Consider the following 27,371-nt stretch of genomic DNA (forward strand, 5'->3'; position numbering starts at 1 on the left):
TATATTTTTAAAAGCCTGGTATACACCAGTAAATTATTACTGTGGTTTTGATGTTCCACGGTAAAACATCTCTATTATCCTGTTTTTGGCATTTTTTGCTGTATAAAAATAATAATAGTGTCTCCCTGATTTTTCAGACACAAATATATCTGTTGAAAATAGTCTGGTGTAGGCCAGAGAGACAGAAGTGTGCTTTTGCTGTTCCACGGTAAAAAATCTCTATTATCCTGCTTTTTGCATTTTTTGCTGTAAAAAACATAAAAAAATAGTGTCTCCCTGATTTTTCAGACACAAATATATCTGTTGAAAATAGTCTGGTGTAGGCCCGAGAAATACAAGTGTGGTTTTGCAGTTCCACGGTACAAACCTCTGTATTATCCACTTTTGGGCCATTTGTATCTAAAAAAAACAGTTTGAGTGTGTCGCTCACTGTTCAGCCGCAAATATATATATTTTAAAAAGCCTGGTATACACCAGTAAATTATTACTGTGGTTTTGATGTTCCACGGTAAAACATCTCTATTATCCTGTTTTTGGCATTTTTTGCTGTATAAAAATAATAATAGTGTCTCCCTGATTTTTCAGACACAAATATATCTGTTGAAAATAGTCTGGTGTAGGCCAGAGAGACAGCAGTGGGCTTTTGCTGTTCCACGGTAAAAAATCTCTATTATCCTGCTTTTTGCATTTTTTGCTGTAAAAAAAAAAAAAAAATAGTGTCTCCCTGATTTTTCAGACACAGATATATCTGTTGAAAATAGTCTGGTGTAGGCCCGAGAAATACAAGTGTGGTTTTGCAGTTCCACGGTACAAACCTCTGTATTATCCACTTTTGAGCCATTTGTATCTAAAAAAAAACAGTTGGAGTGTGTCGCTCACTGTTCAGCCGCAAATATATATATATTTTAAAAAGCCTGGTATACACCAGTAAATTATAACTGTGGTTTTGCTGTTCCACGGTAAAAAATCTCTATTATTCAGGTTTTGGTAGTTTTTTCCGTAAAGAAAAACAGTAGTGTCTCCTGACTGTTGTGACACAAAAATATATCTGTTGAAAATAGTCTTGTGTAGGCCCGACATCCCAGTGTGGTTTCGCAGTTCCACGGGTCAAATCGCTGTACTATCCAGTTTTGGGCCTTTGGTATCTAAAAAAAAAAGCAGTTTCAGTGTGTCGCTCACTGTTCAGCCGCAAATATCTCTATTTAAAAAAGTGTGGTATACCCCAGTAAACAATAACTGTGGTTTTCCTCTTCCATGGTTCTAATCTACTCATTACCCTTTTTCCATTGATAGTGCAAGTGTAAGCTATTTTACTTCATTTACAATGGGCAAGGTGCGTGGCAAGGGACGTGGAAGTGGACGTTCTGGTGATGGTTCGTGCAGAGGACGGGGCCGTGGCCAAGGTGAAAATGTGCCACAACCAACAGCCACATCTTCTCTCTCCCACTTCTTGACCGAATTACTAGGGAAGCACAGAACAACACCAGTATTGAGAACTGATCAGTGTGAACAGGTTATTAATTGGATAGCAGACAATACTTCCAGTTACTTGGGCACCACCACCTCCGGTCTGTCTTCCACACGGTCAACTCTTAGTAGCCGTGAGTCTCGACCGCATACTCCTCCTCACCCTGATGCTCCTTCCTCCCACCATGCCGAGTGTCGTCAGACAGCAAGTGATCCCACACTTGGACACTCTGAATAGCTGTACACTGGTCCATTTCCATATTTGGGCCCCTCGCCTGATACGCTTGAAGTAGTGGAAGAGGAGATCCCATGTTGTGATGCCCAAATATTTGAACAGCCACGGCCACAGGAAGTCGACGTTGGCAATCTGTCACAAGAGGTGGACGATGACGAGACACAATTGCCAGGAAGTGAGGAGGAGGATCGTGGTGCGCAAGTGGAAGAGGAGGAGGTGGTGGATGATCTAGTAACTGACCCAACGTGGAAGGAGGACATGCAGAGTGAGGCCAGCAGCACACAGGGGGAGGGAGCCAGAGTACCCCAACAGGCAGGAAGAAGCAGTGTGGTGGCCGCAGACAGAAGGCAGGCAACCGTTCCCCATAACACCAACACAAGGGACGTTGCCAGTACAAGCGGTAGGTCTTCCAGAGTCTGGAATTTTTTTAAAGACTCTGCTGATAACCCCAAAAAGGCCATATGTTCCACCTGCCATGCCAGCATCAGCAGGGGTGACAAAACTATCAGCCTGACCACCACCAGCATGATCAGGCACATGGCAGCAAAGCACCCGACTTTGTGGGGCGAAACCCAGGGTCCACGACCAGTGTCAGCGGGTGTCACCACTGCTTCTTCCACTGTTGTGCGTGCAACAAAACCCCCTGTTGTGTGTGCAAGGCAATCCCCTGTCCATACTGCATGTAAAGATGCCCCCTCCTCTCAGTCTTCACTTGTTATGGCAGTTTCTCAAGAAACAGCATCAACGTCCACGTCCACGTCCCACCGCAGCGTTCAATTGTCCATATCCCAGACCTTTGAACGAAAGCGGAAATTCGCAGCTAACGCCCCACAGGCCACAGTCCTAAATTCGCACATTTCACGACTGCTTGCATTGGAAATGCTGCCTTTTAGGCTGGTGGAGACGGAATCCTTCCGCAATCTTATGGCGGTGGCCGTCCCTCGGTACTCGGTCCCCAGCCGACGCTATTTTGCCCGGTGTGCCATCCCCGCACTACACAAGCACGTGTCCCAAAGCATCTGCCGTGCCCTCAACAACACAGTTACTGGGAGAGTCCACCTGACAACGGACACGTGGACAAGTGCTTGTGGCCAGGGACGGTACATCTCTCTGACGGCACACTGGGTAAACATAGTGGAAGCCGGGACCCAGTCGGACCTTGGGACGGAACACATCCTCCCCACACTGAGGATTGCGGGCCCTATGTCAGTCAGAGTTGCCCCCACAGTGTACAGCTCCTGCGCATCCTCCTCCTCCTCCTCATGTTCAGCCTCCATCTCAGATATCACCACATCAGCTACAAGCTGGAAGCATTGCAGTACTGCCTCCGCCAAGCGGCAACAGGCTGTGCTGAAACTCATAAGCTTAGGTGATAAACCTCACACTGCTTGTGAGTTGTGGACAGCTGTGAAAGAGCAGGCAGATCTGTGGCTGAGACCGCTGAACCTACATCCCGGCATGGTCGTGTGTGACAATGGCCGTAACCTGGTGGCGGCTCTGAGGCGAGGTGAGATCACACACGTACAATGCCTGGCTCATGTGCTTAACCTCGTGGTTCAGCGGTTTCTTAAATCGTACCCCGAGTTGCCAGATCTGCTCGTGAAAGTACGCCGCCTGTCAGCTCATTTTCGCAAGTCGGCTACAGCTTCCGCCGCCCTTGCTGTGTTGCAGCAGCGTTTGCAGCTTCCGGCACACCGACTGGTGTGTGATGTCCCCACACGTTGGAACTCTACCCTCCACATGTTGCAAAGGATTTGTGAGCAGAAGAGAGCAGTTGTGGAGTACCAGCTGCAACAAGGCCGTCGATATTCAGGTCAGACTCCACACATAAGACCTCAGGAGTGGACCTGGATGTCTGACATATGTACCATCCTGACAAACTTTGAGGAGGCCACCAATATGGTGAGTGGCGATGACGCCATCATTAGTGTCAGCATCCCACTTGTCTGTCTTTTGCAACGCTCTCTGCAGAGAATTAAAGAGGAGGCATTGCAGCCAAAGTATGATGAGATGGATCAAGAAGCCGTAGCGGGCGATTACACACAGCCCAGCCTCATCTCATCCCAACGTGCATTGGGGGACAATGAGGGAGAGGAGGAGGAGGAGGAGGAAGAACAGGAGCTGCTATCATGCGTTGTAGACGGTAGTACCTGTACAAGTGTCATACCGTCGGTTCAGCGTGGGTGGCCTGAGGACAGGGGGGAGGAGGAAGAGGAGGAGGAGGAGGAGAGCATGGTCAGTCGTCATCTTGGTGAGGACACGGAAATCTTGCCCGTTACCAGTCTGGCACGCATGGCTGACTTTATGTTACGCTGCCTTAACCGTGACCCTCGCGTTGTCAAAATGTTGGGTGACAGTCATTACTGGTTGGTGACACTTGTAGACCCCCGCTACAAGGAGAACTTTCACTCTCTTATTCCTGAGGTGGAGAGGTCTACAAAAATGGGGCAATACCAGAAGGCCCTTGCTGCAGAACTCTTAAAAAAATTCCCATCTGAACACGCTAGCGGCAGACGTCACAGTTCGTTGCTCAACCAAGGCGTACAGGCGAGAAAGATGCAACTCCAATCCAGCAGAGGCAGGGGAACACTGTCAACGTTCTGGGACAGTTTTCTGACACCCGTCCAGCTTACAGGCCCTGAGGTGCGGGGTACTCTCACAAGGAGTGGAAAGTTTCAAAAGATGGTGAGGGAGTACCTTGCCGATCGTACCAGCGTCCTCCGTGATTCCTCTGTGCCTTTTAATTATTGGGTATCCAAGCTGGACACTTGGAATGAACTCGCTCTGTATGCCTTGGAGGTCCTGGCCTGCCCTGCCGCTAGCGTGCTATCGGAGCGTGTTTTTAGTGCCGCTGGGGGAATTATAACTGATAAGCGCACTCGCCTGTCAACTGACAATGCTGACAAGCTGACCCTTATCAAAATGAACAAGGGCTGGATTGGGCCAGACTTCTCATCACCTCCAAATGACAGCAGAGTAACATAAAGTCAAATCCACTGTGTTATTTCGGGAGGTGTATTCCCATGCATCGCTTCACACCCACACATGGGTATACGCTTCCTCATTTCGGCTGTTTTTTGCTCTTCTCCTTATCCTCAGCCTCCACGACCACTATACCACCAGGGTGACCGTGGTCCATGTTGCCAGAATTGCAAGTTCCTCTGTCCTAATTTTTGGCAGCTTTTGCTTGGAAGGCATAGGCAAAGACTATGGGAGACCCACTCCCCAATAATGGGAATAATGTTTTTAATATGCTGTACTGCATGGCTCTTGTAAGGGACATTGCAAGTTCCCCCTTCCTAATTTTTGGCAGCTTTTGCTTGGAAGGCATAGGCAAAGACTATGGGAGACCCACTCTCCAATAATGGGAATAATGATTTTAATATGCTGTACTGCATGGCTCTTGTAAGGGGCATTAAAATCGTCTTGTTAAGCTACTGTGACCTCCACGTCTCTTCCAAGGGTCGTTAATATTGTCTTTTTATTCCACTGCGACCTCCACCACTCTTCCAAGGGGCATTAAAAGCGTCTTGTTAAGCTACTGTGACCTCCACGTCTCTTCCACAGGGCGTTGATATTGTCTTTTTATTCCACTGTAACCTCCACCACTCTTCCAAGGGGCATTGATATTGTCTTTTTATTCCACTGCGACCTCCACCACTCTTCCAAGGGGCATTAAAACCATCTTGTTAAGCTACTGTGACCTCCACATCTCTTCCAAGGGGCATTAAAACTGTCTTGTTAAACCACTCTGAACTCCACGTCTCTTCTAAGGGGCATTAAAACCGTCTTGTTAAACCACTCTGAACTCCACAGCTCTTCCAAGGGGCATTGACATGTTGTTTTTAATTACCTCTAACCTCCACGACTCTTGCAACGGGCATTGCATTTCCTCCTAATTTTTGTCAGCTTTTGCTTTTCAATGCATAGGCGAACACTAAGGGAGACCCACTCCCCAATAATGGGTAGAAGGTTTTTAATACGCTGTAATCCACGTCTGTTTCAAGGGGCATTGCAGTGCCTAATAATTTTTGGAAAGCCTTCCATTCCCTGCTTAGGCCAACAGTGTACAGGAGACCCAGTTGCTATAAATGGAAAAAACCACCTCATCCACCTCATGCCACCACCTCATCCATCATTCATCACCTGAAGCTTTGTTTTAACGGGAGTCATAGAACTGGGATAGTAGCAGGAAAACATCCAGCAATCCTCGAAGGAGGTAGAATATGCGCCAAAACGCTGACCACCTCAGGCCTAGCTGTTACTACATACATGCGCTTGCATTCCAAGGAACAGAAAGCTAAGGAGGTGGATGGCCTCATGATCATGAATAATTTACTCGTTGTGTAGGAGGCCGACCACTGCTGCTGTCTACCTTCTGAACTTTGTGTTGAAGCCTGATTGACCCAGGACCCGCAATCCTCTATGTCTGGAGGACGTGTTGCATCCCTGTGTCCAACTGTGTCCCGGCTTCCACAATATTAACCCAGTGTGAAGGCGTCAGTGAGATGGACCATTCCTGGCAACATTCACTTGTCCACGTGTTTGTGGTTAGGCTGTCCTTCCCACTAAATGCACTGGGGAGGGCACAGGTAATGTTTTGGTATGCGCGCTTGTGTATAAGGCGCACCAGGACAAATAGGGGCGGCTGGGGACCGTTTATGGACACCCGGCCACCCCCACGCGGCTGGGGACTGTGTGTGGGCACCCGGCCGCGGGGCGGCTGGGGACTGAGTATGGACACCCGGCCGGCTGGGGACTGAGTATGAATACCAGGCTACCGACGCAGCCATGACGTGGTGGCCAGATTCCACCTCCACATGCCTAAAAGGCCCAATTTCAAGTGCAAGCAAGCTAGCAGTATGGTATTGCAGCCTGGGGGGTGGGTGGGTGGCAGGCTGCATACTTGCGCTTGTATTGCAAGTTATGGGGGAGGTACAATTGAACACTGCCCTGGGACAAGGACTTGCACGGGGATAGTTGCAAGTCTGCATCTTCTGATGCGGCAAGGATCACTTCTGATGGGCACACTTTTAGGCAGTGACCTGGGTGTCAGAGATGCTTCCAGGGGTCTTCCCCATGCTGTTCCCATGTCTTTTTAGCACTGTATGCATGTGTCACACAGCACATGGCCAGATAAGGTTGTAAAATGTTAAAATGACATTTCCCGGTGAATGCATTTGTCACGGTTGAAAGCAATACAAACGTGCAAAAACGCATAAAAAATGCTACTTGTGAACATAGCCCAAGGTGTGGAGGAGTATTTTTGTTTTTGGTTATTTATTTTACCTTATACACAAGTCTTTACCCTGGAAAGGATGTTCCTTAACCCCTTTCCGACCTGGTCAGTAATAGTACGCACCAGGTCGGGAAGGCCGGTTCAGCGGGGGCTCCGGAAGTGAGCCCGCACTGAAGCGAGCACATGTCAGCTGATTATTGGAATCGCAATCCACCCGCGGCTGTTAATATGTTAAATCTCTGACAGTGGCATTTAACTCGCGCTTCCGGGAGTCCTAAGCCCCGCCCATCAGTGACCCCGTCACGTGATCGCGGGTCACCAATGGGTGGGCATGACAACTCAGGGTCTGCAGCAGACGCCTGTGGTTGTCATGTCTCAATTGCTATGAGCGCCATCTAGTGGTCAGCGCTCATAGCAAGTGAGCATTTCTCCTGCATACAAGCGATCTGCTCATCGCTTGTATGCAGTAGAAGCAATCAGACAACTGCTGCTTCTAGTCTCCTCTGGAGACTATAAAAGCAAGCAGAAAGTGTAAAAAAAAGTTTTTAAAAAAATAAAAAATATATAAAAGTTTAAGTCACCCCCCCTTTCGCCCCATTCAAAATAAAATATATATATATAAAAAAAAAACCACATACACATATTTGGTATCGCCGCGTTCAGCATCGCCCGATCTATCAATATAAAAGAAGAATTAATACAATCAGTAAATGGCGTAACGAGAAAAAGATTTTAAACGCCAGAATTAAGTTTTTTTGGTCGCTACAACTTTGCAATAAAATGCAATAACGGGCGATCAAAACATCGGATCTACCCCAAAATGGTATCAATAAAAATGTCAGCCCGGCACGCAAAAAATAAGCCCTCACCTGGCCCCAGATCCCTAAAAATGTAGAAGCTAAGGGTCTCGGAAAATGGCGTCATTTTTTTTTTTTTTTTTAGCAAGCTTTGGATTTTTTTTTCACCACTTAAATAAAAAATAACCTATACATGTTTGGTGTCTATGAACTCGTAACGACCTGGAAAATAATGATGGCAGGTCAGTTTTAGCAATCTGTGAACGTGGTAAAAAAAGGACCCAAAAAACAACTGTGGAATTGCATTTTTTTTGCAGTTTCACTGCACTTGGAATTTTTTTCCCATTTTCCAGCACATGATATGGTAAAACCAGTGATGGTGTTTAAAAGTACAACTCGTCCCGCAAAAAATAAGCCCTCACATGGCCATATTGAACGAAAATTAAAAAAGTTCTGGCTCTGGGAAGAAGGGGAGCAAAAAAGGAAAACACAAAAACAGAATTCCCATGGTCGTTAAGGGGTTAACATATTTCACAGGAAAGCACTTTCACTTTCGTTTTTGAACGTTTTATTGTGAGCCTGTAAAAGTGGCTTAATACCTCTGACCACGTTGTTGACAGCAGTGACCTGGGGGTCAGAAATGCTTCCAGGGGCGATCCCCATGCTGTCCCCATGTCATTTGAGCACTGTCACTATCGTTTTGGCCACTTTTTAGGCTGTCTACAGACTGCCGGGGGAGCCGCCGCAAAAATGTTCGGGTCTCCCATAGACTAACATTGGGCTCATTGCTCGGGTCGAGCACCCGAGTATCACAGTGAGCTCGGCCCGAGCTTCGAGCACCCGAGCATTTTAGTGCTCGCTCAACACTAGTCATAACACTTAGGGCTCCAGGACTTAATTTCATTGGTAGAAAAATCCAGTACAGGATTGTGCAATTTTAAGCAGGGTAACCCCAAAATTACTGGAGAAGGCAAATTATTTAATACCACCAAATCCAAATTTTCTCGGTGAATACCATTAATAGTGAGGGGAAATTCACAGACCTTGTGAGTAACACTCTTCAAGGGGGAGCCATCGACAGAAACCACAGCAATAGGGGATGACAAAGGTTTGGGTTTTAATTTAAGTTTTTCCAAGAATCCCCCATCAATCACATTCAGAGTAGAACCACAATCCACAAATATTCGAAATTCAATTAATTCTTCCTGAGCAGCAGTAGTAGCAGAAAGAAATACCCCCTTAGTATTTAAACAGGCAATACGGGCGTAACTGACCTTTTTTTTTTCTTTGTTCATACGAAGCACACAGTTCTTAATAAAATGGTCAGATTTCCCGCAATAAAAGCACAAACCTTCAGAAGATCTGCGGTCTTTTTCCTGAGAGCGGGGTGCCATCGCCCCAATCTCCATCGGCTCTCCAAAGTCAGTACAGACCCTCTCAAGACTCGGAGCTGACATGGCAGAGGATTTACTCTCATTAACCATAGCACGCAGTCTCCTGTCCACCCGTATAGCTAATTGCATTGCCTCCTGCAAGTTTCCAGGTGTGGGATAAGCAATCAGCAAATCCTTAACCCTTTCACCTAGCCCCGCAAGAAACAAACTTTTCAAAGCTGAATCGTTCCACCCCACCTGGGCAGACCACCGACGGAAGTGAGAACAATATTTTTCCACGTTACTTGATCCCTGCCTCAAACGTCTCAATTCAGTCTCAGCTGATCAGACACGATCAGGATCATCATACAACAAACCCAAAGCAGAAAAAAAACTATCTACTGATCTAAAGCATAGATCACTAGGTTGGAGAGAAAAGGCCCATCCCTGAGGTTCTTTGCGCAAAAGTGACATTATGAACCCTATGCGCTGTGATTCATCACCAGAGGATCTGGGTCTCAAACGAAAATACAACAAACAAGCATTTTTAAAGGAAAAAATTCTTCTTGATCACCAAAAAATAAATCAGGCAAACGTACCTTTGGCTCCACAAAATGTGCTCCAGAACAGCTACTCACGTGTTGTTGGAGCTCGGCCACCTCCAGAGAGAGTCCCTGCAGGCGTTGAGCCAAATCCTGAACCGACACCATGATGGAAACTGGAAGTCTTTCCTTAGAGATATTTTTGGGCTGGACTTACTGTTATGATCTGCTACAAGCACTAAGGAAAGACAGGAGATCTGTCCCTACAATAGAACTAAGCTAGATCCCTACGATGTAACGGGGAACCCGATCAGACCCGCTAAAGTCCTCAGCTAGTCTGAACGAAGACCTATAGATGTGAGGGAGGGATCCCTACAAGAACTAGGGACTGGGAGAAAGTTGGACACCTCCTAGCAGAAATTGTAGCAGTAAAAGACAAACACACAACATAGAACATAAAGGTCCGAAGACCTAGCTAAACTGACTAAGAAAGGTAACTAAGCACCAGGCTAACTTAAGAGTAGAAATTACAATGAAGTCCAGCAAAGCCAGGAGGGCGGAGCAGGATTAAATAGGCAAAAAAGGTCATGTGACCAGCAAGATAGAAAAAACCTAACAGGAGAGTTCTAACACACTGATTGTGAATTACTTTCTCCTGCTGTTGTGCAAATGGAACAGACAACAGGTAGAAATGATCGGCAATTAGCAAGACACCCCTATAAAGGTGGTGACCACAGACCATTTTTCTGTTCTCATTCTTTTTGCCTGTTGTTTTGGTCAATTTTGCATTTCGTCATTGCTCTCACCCATAGAGGTACAGTAGCATGAGGCGGTGTCTACAACCCACAGAAGTTGCTCAGGTAGTGCAGCTCATCCAGGATGGCACATCAATGCGAGCTGTGGCAAAAAGGGTAGCTGTGTCTGTCAGCGTAGTGTCCAGAGCATGGAGCAGATACAAGGAGACAGGCCAGTACAGGAGGGGGCCGTAGGAGGACAACAACCCAGCAGCAGGACCATTACCTCCTCCTTTGTGCAAGGAGGAACAGTGCCAGAGCCCTGCAAAATGACCTCCAACAGGCCACTAACATCCATGTGTCTGCTCAATCTGTCAGAAATAGACTCCATGAGGGTGGTAGGAGGGCCCAATGTTCACAAGTGGGTGTTGTGCTTACAGCCCAACACTGTGCAGGGCGATTGGTATTTGGTAGAGAACAGCAAGATTGGCAGATTCGACACTGGCGCCCTGTGCTCTTCACAGATGAAAGCAGGTTCACACTGAGCACATGTGACAGACGTGACAGAGTCTGGAGACGCCATGGAGAGCGATCTGCTGCCTGCAACATCCTTCAGCATGATCGGTTTGGCAGTGGGTCAGTAATGGTGTGAGGAGACATTTCTTTGGAGGGCCGCACAGCCCCCCATGTGCTCGCCAGAGGTACCCTGACTGCAATTAGGTACCGAGATGAGATCCTCAGACCCATTGTGTGAGCATATGCAGGTGCAGTGGGCTCTGGGCTTCTTCTGATTCATGACAATTCTAGGCCTCATGTGGCTGAAGTGTTTCAGCAGTTCCTGCAAGATGTAGGCATTGAAGCTATAGACTGGCACCGCCCGTTTCTCAGACCTGAATCCAATTGAGCACATCTGGGACATCATGTCTCGCTCCATCCACCAACGTCACGTTGCACCACAGACTGTCCAGGAGTTGACGGATGCTTTAGTCCAGGTCTGGGAGGAGATCCCTCAGGAGAACATCCGTCACCTCATCAGGAGCATGCCCAGGCGTTCTAGGGAGGTCATACAGGCACATGGAGGCCACACACAATACTGAGCATCATTTCTTTGTCTTGAGGCATTTCCGCTGAAGTTGGATTAGTCTGTAATTTGATTTTCCACTTTGATTTTGAGTATCATTCCAAATCCAAACCTTCATGGGATATTAATTTTGATTTACATTGATAATTTTTATGTTTTATTGTTCTCAACCCATTCCACTATGTAATAAATAAAGATTTGAAACGGTAATATTTTATTCAGTGATACCTAGGATGTGGCATTTTAGTGTTCCCTTTATTTTTTTGAGCAGTATATGTAGCGCCCCGAGGGTTCGGCCGCTACAGGGGTATTGCACCTCAGACCAGAGGTGTGATATTCCACTCCCAGGTAAGGATGGAGTATGGACCAGGGCTCAGTTAGCTGCATACAGCACACACACCCCATTTCCGAGGGACAGCTCAACGGTGCTCCCACTAGACAGAAGTGCAGGCACGACCGACTATGTCCCTGTCTGGAGTGGGGAGGGGGGTGGAACACCCAGTGCTGTAGGGGCAGATAGGGGTTGGTTCCTGAGCGTAGATAGGAGCTCATTGGTTGCTGGTCACCTGGGCTCATGTCTAGAGGGAGGTATAAAAGGTGGGCACCATCTTAGTTCTGGGTCAGTTAAGCCAGAGGAGAAGACAGGGAGTAGAGGCTCTGTAGGAGCTCTACTCCAGGAGGGCCTAGTGAGAGGCCGAGGAGGAGGAGAAGGGGAGCTGGGATTTTGGCTCATCTCAGCTCCAAGAGAACGGAACAGAAAGGAACAGAAAGGAACAGAGAAAGAGAAGGAGAGACAGAGAAACAGAAGGGCTCAGGAACAAGAAGGTGGAAGGGACCCTAAGAACCCACGAGAATCCAGGGTGCAGGGTCAGGCAGATTAAGGGTACCGGATCCCAAGTTGGTGGAGGAGAAACAACCCTCAGCCAAAGACCGGTCGTCGTGATCATCTATTGGTGCGACACCTCATCAAACCTGCTAGGAAGGCACCAAATAGGACAGCGGAGGACGGGGCCCACGTTTAGCCGCACAAGTCCGCGGCAGCTGGACAAAAGTGGGTCACTGGTGAGGCAGGCCAGAGAAAGGATTAAAGGGGGTCCTGTGCCATGCTCCTGAACTGCTTGGGAGTTGACCGAGCCCCACACCTGGTGGACGCAGCACGGCTCGGGCGGTCACTACCTGTACAGAAGTGACCCGGAACAAATGAACTGTGAGTAAAGACCCTGGACTGTAACTTGTTGTCTGTGTGCTCCTTGCTCCTCCAGCACTATTAACACTGGGACTCTCACTACCATCACTCCCACCATCCACTACACTGCCCTGGGGCCGCACTCTTCCCGTGGGGAGTCACACCATCCCAGCTGCACACGTCATCGGCCCCAGCGGACTGCCTTGCAGCGGCGGTTCCTAATAGCCGCAATCCACGGGTGGCGTAGTCGGACATTATCTGAAGCACGTAGCAGACTACCATTGGTCTGACCACCCTGAGCCGCGGGACCGGGCCGCCACTACTACCCCCATCGTTCCCCTATCGCCCGGATCCGCGTGCCCCACGGCCCAGGGGGCGAGTCAGCTTTGGCGTAGTCGGCAGGATTTCGTGCCCGCTAACCACGGGTACTGCGCGCCTGAAAAGAGACTGTTTCGTTGTACTAAAGATGGCGCCCGCCCTAGAAGAACGAGCGCCATAATGTGCGCGCCAAAAGACCACAGGAGGCCGCCTCCCATCGTGGGCCGGGTCCCAGAATGCCGCCAAAGAGGAAGCCCGCCCCCAACAACCATGAGCACGGCTGTGGAAATGTCCGTCAACGTGGGGGGGCTGCCCCTGAGAGTGATTGTCAGCAGAATGCCCCAGGACCACCCCCCATGGGGGCGGAAAGAGAAGAAAACTGCGGGGCAGGGGGTGGTCTGGATCAGTCCAAACAGACCGCACCCGGGGATGTACGCCCTCAGCAGCACCAGCCTCCTGGCCCGAAGCCTGCTGCAGGCCGAACCGCTCTGCAGCCTAGCAGAAGTCCTAGCGCAGCTCCCCAGAGACCCGGAGCGTGCGCAAGCTGCACTGGAGGACCTGGAGCGGAGGATGGTCCGGGCGCAGCGAGGTGCACTCACCGAGTGGAGAGAGGAACGGGCCCGGCAGGCCGAGACCCACCAGCGACAGGCCTCAGCCGCACCCCGGGGTTTGCCTGCCTCTGAGGACGGCGCAGGAGGAGAGAGGACCGGAGGCGACGCCGCGGAGGGAGCCACGAGGACTGAGGCAAGTGAAGGGGACGTCACCACCCCAAGCCCAGCAACCGCAAGCCTGCCCCAGCCTCCCGTCACAGCACCCGAAGCCCCACTCACCGCACCTGTTGCCGCGCCGCCACTGCTCCCAGCTAGGCCTCAAGCGTCGAGCGCCGCGGCCACGCCCCGCCCGGCGCCACGCCCCTTGACCCCGGGCGCTGTAAAGCAAGAAGCATCATCGGCCCGGTCGCAAGGCCTGGATGACCCGTGCGCCATCGCTAAGCCTGCGCCCCTGTGCCGGACGGGTCTGCCACCTAGTGCAGCCGAAAGACCCCCGGCCTGGTCGCAAGGCCGAGTGCCCCCGGGCGCTGCTCCCAGATCAGGTCCCTCCACTATACCACGGCTGGGTGTGGACCTGATTGCCCATCATACCGGTCCGGATGGACTGCCGCTGGAGTGGCCGGCTGAAGTGATCAGCAGTCAGCCATGGAGGGCCCAGCCCCCGCGCGAGCCTCTGATACCAGCTCCAGAACCCGTAGAGGTTACCCTAACCCCACTGGAGGACGTCCAATTTGCGTGGGACCCCACCAGCGAGAACTTGATGGGGTTCTCTCAAGAGACCCGGGCAGACGCGGTCCGTCGTCTGGAGGCCTGTCATCAGCAACTGGCGACCTTTGAGCGGGAACGACGAGAGAGGCGCGTCAGAGAGGAGCGGCTGCAGGCCCAGAGTGCTGAACAGAAACGTAAGGCCTGCCAAGACCCCCGAGCAGCCCGTGGTCCCCGAATCACCGGAACCATAGTCAAATTCCACATGGAAAACGGCTGGGGTTTCATCAGGGGCCCAGAAACCGCAGGCGACGTCTTTGTGACCCGCAGGGACGTTGAGAGTCATCTACCTGAGGGACACCGTGGCCGTGACTTGTACCCTGGTGATGTGGTCACCTTTACCCGCCACGTAGGCGCAAAAGGACCGTACGCCCTACATGTTCATCGGCTCACTGAGGAGGAACTACAACACCGCGGCTATGAGGAGAGTCAAGAGGACCCGGACGGGTCTGAAGAACCATATGAGGAGGAAGAAGGAGCATATGGAGGACACCGCTACTAGTAAGTAGCCACGTACCTGTGTATATAGTTACCCGTCAGGGTACAGAGAACTGATTGCTGTTATGGAACTGTGTGAAAGTTATCCCCTACATCCCCTAACAGGCTGAGGACTGTGAGCAGCCATTTCCCTTCCCAAAACTGGCCGAGGACTGAGAGCGGCCACCCCTTGTATATAGTTGCGCTTCCTAAAGCGCCCCCTACTGGTTTTATAAAAAGACTGCAACATCTACCTCAAGGCAAATTTGCTGGACTGTTGCACTTAGAAGAAGAAAGAACACTTGGTCGCAAGTTGCACCGCCGCCAGGATCCAAGAATGTGTAGTAAAAATGTTTTCCTGCAAATGTTTTATATGAAAAGTTTTTATATGCTGCTAGATAGTAATGTGAATGTTTTCTAATAGTGTTTATATGTCAAAAGAGTTCCAGAAGTATTAGTAAGCGTTTTATAATAGTGTGACAAGAAAAGAAAAGCATTTCCCAAAAAGGGAATTGAACCATGTTGCCTGTTTTCTGATGTGAAAAGTTTTAAAAAGTTTGCATGTCCTGTAATTAACTGTTTTTGCTCTTTTCCAGCCCGAGGACGTGCTGTGCTTTACCAGGGGGGAATGTAGCGCCCCGAGGGCTCGGCCGCTACAGGGGTATTGCACCTCAGACCAGAGGTGTGATATTCCACTCCCAGGTAAGGATGGAGTATGGACCAGGGCTCAGTTAGCTGCATACAGCACACACACCCCATTTACGAGGGACAGCTCAACGGTGCTCCCACTAGACAGAAGTGCAGGCATGACCGACTATGTCCCTGTCTGGAGAGGGGAGGGGGGTGGAACACCCAGTGCTGTAGGGGCAGATAGGGGTTGGTTCCTGAGCGTAGATAGGAGCTCATTGGTTGCTGGTCACCTGGGCTCATGTCTAGAGGGAGGTATAAAAGGTGGGCACCATCTTAGTTCTGGGTCAGTTAAGCCAGAGGAGAAGACAGGGAGTAGAGGCTCTGTAGGAGCTCTACTCCAGGAGGGCCTAGTGAGAGGCCGAGGAGGAGGAGAAGGGGAGCTGGGATTTTGGCTCATCTCAGCTCCAAGAGAACGGAAGAGAAAGGAACAGAAAGGAACAGAGAAAGAGAAGGAGAGACAGAGAAACAGAAGGGCTCAGGAACAAGAAGGTGGAAGGGACCCTAAGAACCCACGAGAATCCAGGGTGCAGGGTCAGGCAGATTAAGGGTACCGGATCCCAAGTTGGTGGAGGAGAAACAACCCTCAGCCAAAGACCGGTCGTCGTGATCATCTATTGGTGCGACACCTCATCAAACCTGCTAGGAAGGCACCAAATAGGACAGCGGAGGACGGGGCCCACGTTTAGCCGCACAAGTCCGCGGCAGCCGGACAAAAGTGGGTCACTGGTGAGGCAGGCCAGAGAAAGGATTAAAGGGGGTCCTGTGCCATGCTCCTGAACTGCTTGGGAGTTGACCGAGCCCCACACCTGGTGGACGCAGCACGGCTCGGGCGGTCACTACCTGTACAGAAGTGACCCGGAACAAATGAACTGTGAGTAAAGACCCTGGACTGTAACTTGTTGTCTGTGTGCTCCTTGCTCCTCCAGCACTATTAACACTAGGACTCTCACTACCATCACTCCCACCATCCACTACACTGCCCTGGGGCCGCACTCTTCCCGTGGGGAGTCACACCATCCCAGCTGCACACGTCATCGGCCCCAGCGGACTGCCTTGCAGCGGCGGTTCCTAATAGCCGCAATCCACGGGTGGCGTAGTCGGACATTATCTGAAGCACGTAGCAGACTACCATTGGTCTGACCACCCTGAGCCGCGGGACCGGGCCGCCACTACTACCCCCATCGTTCCCCTATCGCCCGGATCCGCGTGCCCCACGGCCCAGGGGGCGAGTCATATATATCTTCAGACAAGATGATATTGGTCCATTAATGACCGCTGATTGACTATTTCAAAGTCGAACCATTGAACAATAAAAGAGAACTGATTTATTCCTCCAGTTTCTGCTGCTTCACTCATTCTAGAACAGTTTTTCTTTTTCTTCTGTGTCCATCCGTTCCACAGTTATGTCCCCCATTAAAAATGGTGTACATTTTCCCTTCAACCAACTGGGCGTATACCACAGAGCTTCTCTGTGGGTGCGGCTGTGTTTTGATTGGTCAGCATTAGAAGAGAAAAAGCAAACGCCCACACATAATTTGTGTGGTATGCGCCCAGTTGGTTGAAGGGAAAATTTGAAATATTCTTACCAGGAGGCATAACTTTGTAATGGATGGACACGGAAAAAAAATGTTCCAGAATCAGTGGAACAGGAGTAACTGGAGGAGCTACTCAGTTTAAATTAAAAAATTCCAGTGAAATTCATTTTAATGGCCTGTTTACGTCGAAAACCTATGGGAACAGAATAATAGTTATTATGACCATTCTGTTCACATACAGCATCATGTTGTCGGAAGGACAGTCTCCATTTACACTGTGCTGTTGACAACAATGGTTTTTATACATGAACAATTTGATCATCCAACGAATGAGTTTTGCTCGTCTATTGGGTGATCACCGACTCGTTCTTTAATTACTGACTCATCTAAATGTACCTTTGCTGTCTCTTCTACAGGGCACATTATGCGCAATGGTGGCAGTTCGTTCTAGGTGGCATTGTACACTTGAACATTCCAGAACATACCTTTATCTTATTTTTATAGTTAATTCTAATTCCACAAGGATGTCAGACCTCAAAGAATGTGCTCACATATTTCTATAATATTTAATCTTAACTTTTTATTACATACAAACACTGACCAAACAGGCACATTTTAATTCAAATATCCATAACTCAATACTAGCCTCATCACCGTACAGATGTGTTCTTACTAATCTCTCCTCACAACTGGCATATCCCAAGATGAGTGGCATGAAATGATCTGCCTAGAAAAAAAAGGACCCAATTTTACGATGGTCCGTTGGGAGATGTCTATGCGATATGTGTCTCTATGTGGTTGTGATGTGAATTACAGCATGTTAAAGGTTTGGCTAGCATATCACAATCATTTATTAAATTTAAAATTAGGGATTGTTCAGTTCTAACTTTTCTTATTCCATTCATTCAGAGACTGATAAAATAAACTGAACTTTTACTCACCTTCCCTTGGTCCAGCGGTGTTTCTACTACTGTTCCAGTCTTTGTTGATCAGCTACAGAAGCGTTTCCACACTTACAGTGCTTGTAACTGCTGCAGCCAATCACTGGGATGAGTAGCTCTGCTGATGTAGATGGCATTAGCCACTAAGCCCAGTGATTGGTGGCAGCGTTGCCAATGTCACATCATCAACAAAGACCAGAGCAGTAGCAGAAAGGCATCCCCGGATCCGGGGAGGGAGATTAAAAGCGCAGTTTGTTTTTTATCAGTCTCTCTGTATATGGAATAAAAAAATTGAAACAGGAAAACCCTGTTAACACTGGTGTATGAAACGTCAATCTTACTAGATTACCCCCTTTGTATCACCTTGTGGTTCTTGGATGCAACAGTGGTGCAAGTATCTAGTCTGCACCAAAGGGTCTGGATCCTATAGCTGATACAAGCGCACTATATAAAGGCTGCTCAACTCATAGGGTTGATGAGTAGACAGCCTTATATGTGTAGAGGATTTCACAGTAAGGGTGCTTTCACATTGCGTTCTTGCCTAAGTTCAGTGGTCCTGTTGGGGCTTGCGTCCCAGCCCCCCGCCAAATAGATTCTGGCAGGACCATGACTATAATGGTGCCGACTCAGTCTACTACGTCTGAGTGTCCACCTCCAGTAGGTGTATATGCCCCAAAATGATGCACGACAGAGTGCAAGTCGTAGGCACCATTATAGTCTATGACCTCATCGGCGCCTACACCCAAATCCCGTTTTGCGGGAGGTTTTGACAACAAACCCAGACGGGACCACTGAGCGTGTAGAAGAATGCAGTGTGAAAGCACCCTAAGAATAACGTATATGTAGTACAATGGACCACTGAGACAACGGCATTTTGGAAACAAAAAAATCCATAATGGTAAGCACATGTTTAAGTCTGTCTCTAAGCCTCAAGCTTTTCTCTACAAACCGGCACCATATGGCTTTGATCACAGACGACGATTACAGAAAGCATCACGTAGTCTCCTATGAATGATGGCTTTTTGAACCTACATGTAAATAACCATTATTTTTTTACATACTTTAGTGAAGATCAGTATCAAGACTAACAAATACAGGTGCCCACTATTTTCATGTGTTATCGTAAACTGAAACACTAAGGGTCAACGATATCAACTTTTCTAAGCAAATGTAACGAGTACGTGAAGTTCATGATGTCTTGTCATAACTTTAAAGGTTTGGAAAAGAAATACAAAAGCAAAACCCAAGCAAACATTCTGCGCCATATGCACATCACCATAACACACGACTGCTTCCCGTCCTCGTTTATAAATGCATGCCATAAAAAATATACGGGGGAATGATGACAACTTCACTGACTCAGATGTACAAAAAGTTTGTAGATGAGGAGCATCCTGCAGTTATGCAGTTATCTTGGATTTATAGGTGCCTTAGTTTGGAGTCACAAGCAGTGACCATAGTATGGCTGAGGACATGTTCACACATTCAGTATTTGGTCAGTATTTTACATCAGTATTTATAAGCCAAAACCAGGAGTGGAACAGTCAGAGGAAAAGTATAATAGAAACACGTCACCACTTCTGTATTTTCATCCACTGGTTTTAGCTTACAAATGCAGACGAAATACTGAACGTGTGAATGTGGCCTGAAGTGAAGCCAAGATGCAGTTTTCCTCTAAATTGGAACAATCTATAGTTCTTGATTTTGCAGGTAAATATTTTTTTTTTGCACACAAAACCATGAACAATCATTCTGAACACTGTGCCGATTTGCAGCAATGTAGTATTGTCACAAGTCCCGAATATTGCATTGGATCATTAAAGTAACTGAGTATGTTACATTTTTGTGCATGTGTGAAAAAGACCAAAATTACCAGGGCTGAGGCGATACAGCGTCCAAAGTGGCTTTTATCGGCTTCATTGAAGTGGCTGGCTCTGTCATTGAGGTTCTGTCAGGGTTCCTGTCGGAATTCTGTTTTTTGAGAATTCCGACAGAAACACCCCAATGTAGTGCTCAGAGGAGAACACTGTATGAGTGTGAACCTAGATGTAGAGACCTTGCCATCAGATCAAGCTCACTGACATATTCAAGGTTTACTCATTCGATAGTCCACTTTGACAGTGAAGCACAGGCTGTGGAGGTTAAACGGTTTAATACTTTTATTGAAAAAATATTGTAAAAATGCTCTGCAGACATAAGTAAATGAATTTTAGTAAAAAATTAATGCCACCGGAGATGTCTAAATTAGAGATGAGTTTAACGATCAGCTGAGGATCAAGTTCTAGCCGACTTTCCTGATATTCACAGTTTCGATTTTGAACATATTGAGATCTGATTCACGGTTCGTAAAATAAACTTGCCCGGCACCATTTGCCAAACTACAAAAGCATTATAGAGCAGACTAACATAATTTTACGTGGCCGTGCTGGCCACCCCTTTATGCCTTACAACTATGTCATCTAACGCATTATCCCACCTTGTACAGTGGTGGTCAGTACCGGGGTCATCACAGATCAGTGTTCCCAGTGGAGCACAGTTTGCATGGCAGAATCGTTTTCCATCTCCAGAGTCACTGGATAAGTGTCTCTCTCGTGTAGAGTGTAAGCTTTTATGATCAGCGGGGTCCTCTCTCTTTCCTGTAGAATATAAGTGTGGCGCCCCTGAGGGTTCAGTCGCCACAGAGGTACTGCATCTCACCCAGAGGTGTGGTATCTCACCCTCAGGTAAGGAAGGAGTACAGCTCAGGACCCTAACACCTGCATTCACTACACCACATTTCAGAGGGCAGGGCGAGATTGCTCCTACGGGAGATCACAGTCCCTGGTCCCTGGCTGGAGTGGGGGGAACCACAGTAAAAGGGAACCATGTAGTGGGTGTGGGTGTAGGACGTAGATCAGGGGAGCACTTGAAAGGAAGATGTATAAAAAGAGGGAACCATCTTAGAAAGACAAGCCGGCCAGTGTGTTCAGTCAGAGGAGGAGAAGTGACAGGAGCAGAGGCTCTGTATGAGCTCTGCTCCAGAGGCAGGCCTAGCCAGTGAGGCCCAAGTCTGAGGAGAAGGAGGGAAGAGAGCAGAGGGAGCAGGAAGGCTCCAGGAACAGAAGGGATCCCAGGGGTACGAGCAGTGCTGGAGGCCACCCGTATGCCCGAATCTGCCGGGAGGTGGAGGGGTCAGGCCATCAGAAGGGAACCGGGTCCCTCAACTAGCAAAAGACTGTACATCTTAACTAGAAACCGGAGGCTGCAGAATTTTATGTCCTGTAGCCACAAGTCCACGCCAGTCTCACCGAGAAGGTAGCCATATAGGACCCAGGGGACGGAACATACGTCGCCCGCCAAGGCCCGCGGGTACTTGATTGGAGTCACTAGGTGTGAGGTGCAGAGAAGAGGCCAGAGAAAGGACACAGAAGGGGGTCCTGATAAGTACTCCGGAGCTATCTGGGGGTGGACTGAGCCCCTCACTGAGTAAGCACAGAACAACGTGGGCAGTTACATTGAGCTCTGTAATCTGGACTGCAACAACTGTGAGTAAAAGACCCTGGGACTGCACTATCTTGTCTCTGTGTTCCTTGCTGCGCCATCCCTCACTGCACTACAATGCCCAGCACAACCACCAACATCCACACACTGCCCTGAAGCTAACTCTTCCTGTGGGGAGTAATAATACCCTTGCTGCAATACCACCAGCTTCAGAGGACTGTTCCACAGCAGCGGCCCCCTTTAGCCGCACTCCAGAGGTGGCGTAGTCGGACTCTTTAATAAAACCCATATACAATTCCCCTTGGATTGACCGCCCTGGGTCACAGACCGGGTCACCGCCACTGTGACTACAACCCCCAGCATCTACCGGCCCGGCACCGGGTACCCCACGACCCAGGGGGCGCGTCATAAGCTCTTATGATCAGTGGGGTCCTCTCTCTTCTGTAGAGTGTAAGCTCTTATGGTCAGCGGGCTCCTCTCTCTCTCTCCTGTAGAGTGTATGCTCTTATGGTCAGCGGGGTCCTCTCTCTTCTGTAGAGTGTAAGCTCATGTGATCAGCGTGGTCCTCTTTCTCTCCTGTAGAGTGTATGCTCTTATGGTCAGCGAGATCCTCTCTCTTCTGTAGAGTGTAAGCTCATGTGATCAGCATTGTACTCTCTCTCTCCTGTAGAGTGTATGCTCTTATGGTCAGCGAGGTCCTCTCTCTTCTGTAGAGTGTAAGCTCTTATGGTCAATGGGGTCCTCTCTCTCTCCTGTAGAATATAAGCTCGTATAGTCAGGAGGGTCCTCTCTCTCTCCTGTAGAGTGCAAGCTCTTATGGTCAGTGGGATCCTCTCTCTCTCCTGTAGAGTGTAAGCTCATGTGATCAGCGGGGTCCTCTCTCTCTCCCTACTGTAGAGTGTAAGCTCTTATGGTCAACTAGGTCTTCTCTTTCCTGTAGAATGTAAGCTCTTATGGTCAGCAGGGTCTTCTCACTCTCACTTTTTCACTCTTTCACCTGTAAAGTGTAAACTCTTATGGTAAGGGAGGTCCTCTCTCTCTCTCTCCTGTAGAGTGTAAGCTCTCATGTCCAGTGAGTTCCTCTCTCTTTCTCGTAGAGTGTACGTTCTTATGGTCAGCAAGGTCCTTTCTCTCTTCTCTCCCCCACAAGTATTTTCCTAGCTTTCCAGTATTGAGATTCATGCAAAGTAATTTGTCGTGAATCTAATTTTTTCGGAAAAATTTGGCCGAAGTTGGCGAATTAGAATTTCAAGTGATCCGCTCATCTCTAGTTCAGATGTTTTAAAAGCTAATGCAGACAGCAAAACACCTTAAAAAAACTTTGAATGGTGATCCTCATAGTACCATATTCCGAATCTATAGTCACCTCGTGTGCCCACCGCATTTTGTCTCCGAGACATCATGTTCTTCTATTAATGCCTCATTCACATGTTCATTTTTGGAAGTGTTTTTCCTGTGGTGAGGACATACCCTAATATAAGATGAAATAGAAGATTACACGATTACTGCATGGATACATGTAACTGGTATGTATTTTTTTCTGCAGATGGAGCAGACCTGTGAAGAAATAGATGAAATGTTTAGCAACCTGTTGGGGGAGATGGACCTGTTAACACAGGTGAGTTCAATCAATGGTAGAAATGCACAATCTGGAAGACAAACGAAAGCCCCTCACAATCCCGTATTTGTTCCTATCCCACCCTGACTGCTTCACTTACATGTAGAGACTTTCCAGACTGGATAAATATTGACAAAGGGGATTTCAAAGGAAATAAATTGGTACAGTCTGTTTGGCATCCTCTCCGATTGCGCGGGGAAAAGTCCATGTGACATCATAGGAGCAAACTGTACGGAGCAGCTGTATCTCAACACCACGAATACAGATTTACTCAAAACTCCGGCCAAATGATTTAAAAGTGTCATCCACAACATGTCAACACGTATTGTCGCCATTGTGAGCAAGCTAAATACTTGAAAACCAATTAGGATTGCAAGAACTTGCATGTTTCTAGGTAATATAGTCCAGAGCAGCAGGTCCCACCTTTCTTACCTTGAGAGCCACATTCAGCTCTGAGTAATTTTGGAGCCACATTCTATTAGAAGAAATCATAGAAGCCCCCTGCGTTTCCCTTTGAAGGCTATAATTACAGAATGTACTTATGCTTTGAGAGTCCCCTTATAAAGTAATATAAAGAATAAGAATTGATGTCTTCAAAATGTGGTGCTGGAGAAGTGAAGCGCCCCCTGGGCCTGTGCTGTGCAGGGGGATACCCGGAGCCAGATCGCTGGGGGTTGTAGTCCTCCGTGGCGGTGACCCGGTCCGTGCCCAGGGCGGTCAAACCAGTGGCAGTCTATTGGTATTGTAATTGTCCGACTACGCCACCCGTGGATTGCGGTCAGTGGGGACCGCCGCTGCGCTGCAGACCGCTGAGGCTGATGTTGTTTGCGCAGCCGAGTATGGGATAACTCCCCACGGGAGAAGTATTGCCTCAGGGCAGCTAATGTGGATGATGGGAGTGATGGTGCGAGCGTCCCAGTAGTAATGGTGCTGGTGCGGCAAGGAATCAGAGACGTGTGGTGCAGTTCAGGGTCTTTACTGATGGTATAAAGCAGACCCTCCCGGGAGTACTGGTCAGTCTGTTAGCAAGCAGGATCTCCCCTGGCCAGGTGGAGTTGTAGGCCTCCCCGACTATCTGCACTCTTTCCTGGCTACCTTGCTCTATGCGGGTAGAAGTAGCCCACGTCCCTGAGTATACCGTGTGGTGCTCACCCGTATGGCCGGTGACTTGGGGCCTTCCGTCAGCCTTCGCTTCACGATGGCGGTGCTGGTCCCTTGCTTGTGACCGTGCCTTCGGGTTTCTAAGGCCAGAGGACATAAAATCCCCTGCCGGTTGGATTCTGCTGCTGGACCTGGATGTCCCCACAGCCTCGGACTCCATGTCCGGGTTTAGTGTCTTCAGCCAAGGCGAGCTTCCTAGCTTCCAGCCTCTGGCACTCACTCCTGCTCCTACAGAGCTCCTGTTGTCACTTTCCCTGTGTCTGGAACTTCACTCCAGGCTCTGACTGCTCTGCTTGTTCTGCAGGCTCTGTCTGACCTAATCCCGCCCCAGACCCAGTTTATAAGGGCAGATTCCTCCCCTCCCAGGTCTGGGTGGGCCGTGTTGCATGCTTAGGGCTCCTGACCAGAGAAACCTCCCACTTGCTCTCAGACATAATATCTCTATTACTGTGGCAACCAGACCCCTGGGGTGTCACATTCCCCCCTAGTAAATTTTAGTACTCCGGGACTAAACACATTTTTTTTTTTTTTAAAGAAACATAAATACAGGGTATAACAATAACACAATAACATATTTACAAGAAGCTTTAGTTCTTTAAAGGTCACGGCGTGTCCGCAACCGGGTGTCCATATGACCCAAGGTGAAGCTTTAAGTGAAGTAGGGGACCTGTCCAAAGCAAACCCCTTGCGTTGTCCTTGGGCGTGGCTGCAAGGCTGGAGCTAGCTACTTTGGGCCGCAAGTAGGCCACGCCAGACAGGTTTTCTCTTCCGCGGCCGTCTTCACAAGAGGCACCAAGGTGCAACTATCTACAAAACTGTTCCGGTTATCCAGTGTCCATAACCTGTTAGTCCAAATAAATCTGCAGGGTAACTGAGAAACATAATTAATAACAGGTAACAAACATAAACCATAAACATTTTCAAGAAACAGGTGAATTCACAGTGCATTAGTTATATTCTCCAGCGAGCGGGCATTTGACCTCTAGTGACTCTAGTGGACCTACGGAGCTCACTAACTGGTCCTGCATTACAGGGTGTAGGAGGTGTTATGGGTAAGCTGGGCAGCTGTCTGCGCACTCTTTGGCTCACTAGGGGCACGGCAGGCTCACTACTAGCAGAGGGTTGATTCTCCTGTGCTGCTGGTGTGGACTCTTCTGCCTCCTGGGCCGGCTGCTCTTCCAGCTCTACCTGGTCTTCTGTAGGCAATTGAGGGGCTGGCTGGAGAAAGGTGAGGACGGGCACCACGATAGCGTTGTTTACTTGTGTCCAGGACCGGGGAAAGTCTCCGAGTACGGTGGTGATCATTTCCTCCTTTTCCTCTACGGGTTGAGGGTCTTCCTGATCTTCATCCGTGCTTTGCAACTTCTCGGGGCACTTTTTCAGGTGGTCTCTGGAGACAGTGGCTGTGGTCTCTCCTCCATCCTTGCTGATGACGTACACCTTTGGATTATTGTGGCTTGAGGGCAGTACGGTGTACGGGTCCTTTTCCCACTGGTCGTCCAACTTATGGAGCCGCCTTTTTCTTTTCAAGACCTGCTCTCCAGGTACCAGGGGAACAGCGGGAGCATGTTGGTTATAAGTTCTCTCTTGCCTTTATCTTGATTGACAGAGACTTCGCTCGACGCTCTCTTGTACTTTCCGGTACTGCTGCTGCCGTTCTGTATCCAAGTCTGTCTCTGGTGAGGTGTCCTCGGGTATCAGGACTCCCATATCCAGGTCAACAGGCAGCTTACCAGGTCTTGCTCTCATTAGGTAAGCCGGGGTACAGTTGGTGGAACCTACCGGGATGTGGTTATACAGGTCCACCAGATCGGGCAGTTTCTCAGGCCACAGACTGCGTTCTTCCAGGGGCAATGTTTTTAGCAGATCTATCACCACCTGGTTCATCTTCTCGCAGAGTCCATTGGTTTGGGGGTGATAGGGCGTTGTTCTTATCTTCTTGCAGCCATACAGGTTGCAGAACTCCTGGAAGACCTCCGCTTCGAAGGCTGGTCCTTGGTCCGTCAGCCCTTGGTCCGGGTACCCGTGTGGGCGGCAGAAGTACAGCTGGAAGGCTCTGGCTGCTGTCTGAGCCGTCAGGTCTTTGACAGGGACCACCACCAGGAACCGGGAGTAGTGATCCACGATGGTTAGGGCATAGACATACCCGCTTCTGCTTGGAGCCAGTTTAACATGGTCCAGAGCGACCAGTTCCAGCGGCTGCCTGGTGATGATGGGCTGCAGGGGAGTCCTCTGGCTGGCACGGTCCCTTCTTCTTAGATTGCATGGGCCACAGTCTCTACACCACCTCTCAATGGCTCCTCTCATGCCTATCCAGTAGAACCTTTCACGCAGCAGGAACTCCAGCTTCTTCCATCCGAAGTGCCCTGCCCCATTGTGGTAGGCCTCCAGCACCATAGCTGCGTCCCGTCTCGGTACCACCACCTGCCAGATCAGTTCATGTGTCCGGGAATTGACCATTCTCCGGCACAACTTCTCCTTGTAGAGGAACAGTCTGCTCTTTTCCGTCCACAGTTGCTTGGTCTCTTCCGGAGCGTCTGGGTCCAGGCGGGCGTCAGCCTGGGTCAGCATCTCCTTCAACAGACGGACTGCGGGGTCACTGTCTTGTGTCTCCGCCCAGTTGTAGTGGGGTAAGGGGTTGAACGTAGCGGTTCGCTGGCCCCTCACACGGTGGGAATACTGGGTAATCCCATGACGGTGAAACGCAGGGAGTTTGATCTCTTCCAATTCTTCTGGATCCTCCCCTTCGTCCGGTATGTTTGGCATCCTGGACAGGGCGTCCGCGTTGGTATTGGAGCGTCCTGCCCGGTATTTGATCGTGAACTCAAAATTGGACAGGCGGGCCATCCATCTCTGCTCCAAGGCACCCAGTCTTGCAGTGTCCAGGTGTGTCAACGGGTTGTTGTCCGTGTACACGGTGAACCTGGAAGAGGCAAGGTAATGCTTGAAACGTTCGGTTACTGCCCACACCACTGCCAGGAACTCGAGCTTGAACGAGCTGTAATTCTCAGGGTTTCTTTCCGTGGGTCGCAGTTTTCGGCTGGCGTAAGCAATTACCCGTTCTCTCCCCTGCTGGATCTGGGACAGTACGGCTCCTAGCCCGATGTTGCTTGCGTCCGTGTAGAGGATAAAGGGCTGGCTGTAATCAGGGTACGCCAGGATTTCATCCCCCGTGAGGGCC

The 27,371-nt window shown here is 49.2% G+C and overlaps 1 protein-coding gene across 2 annotated transcripts in view; it reads left to right on the forward strand.

Annotated features, from left to right (window-relative positions):
- APBB1IP (amyloid beta precursor protein binding family B member 1 interacting protein) overlaps positions 1-27,371 on the forward strand; it is a 257,758-nt gene that overhangs the window by 68,077 nt on the left and 162,310 nt on the right. Inside the window, exon 2 of one of the 2 annotated variants that reach the window (XM_073676510.1) lies at positions 22,958-23,029. The exons of the other annotated variant lie outside the window; for it this stretch is intronic. Coding sequence (XP_073532611.1) covers positions 22,958-23,029 — 72 coding nt within the window. The remainder of the gene's footprint in view (positions 1-22,957; positions 23,030-27,371) is intronic. 2 annotated transcript variants of the gene reach the window in all.

Source organism: Phyllobates terribilis, unplaced genomic scaffold (assembly GCF_046119375.1).
Source record: "Phyllobates terribilis strain yellow unplaced genomic scaffold, ASM4611937v1 Scaffold_4__5_contigs__length_816908805, whole genome shotgun sequence".
NCBI classification, from domain to species: Eukaryota; Metazoa; Chordata; class Amphibia; order Anura; family Dendrobatidae; genus Phyllobates; species Phyllobates terribilis.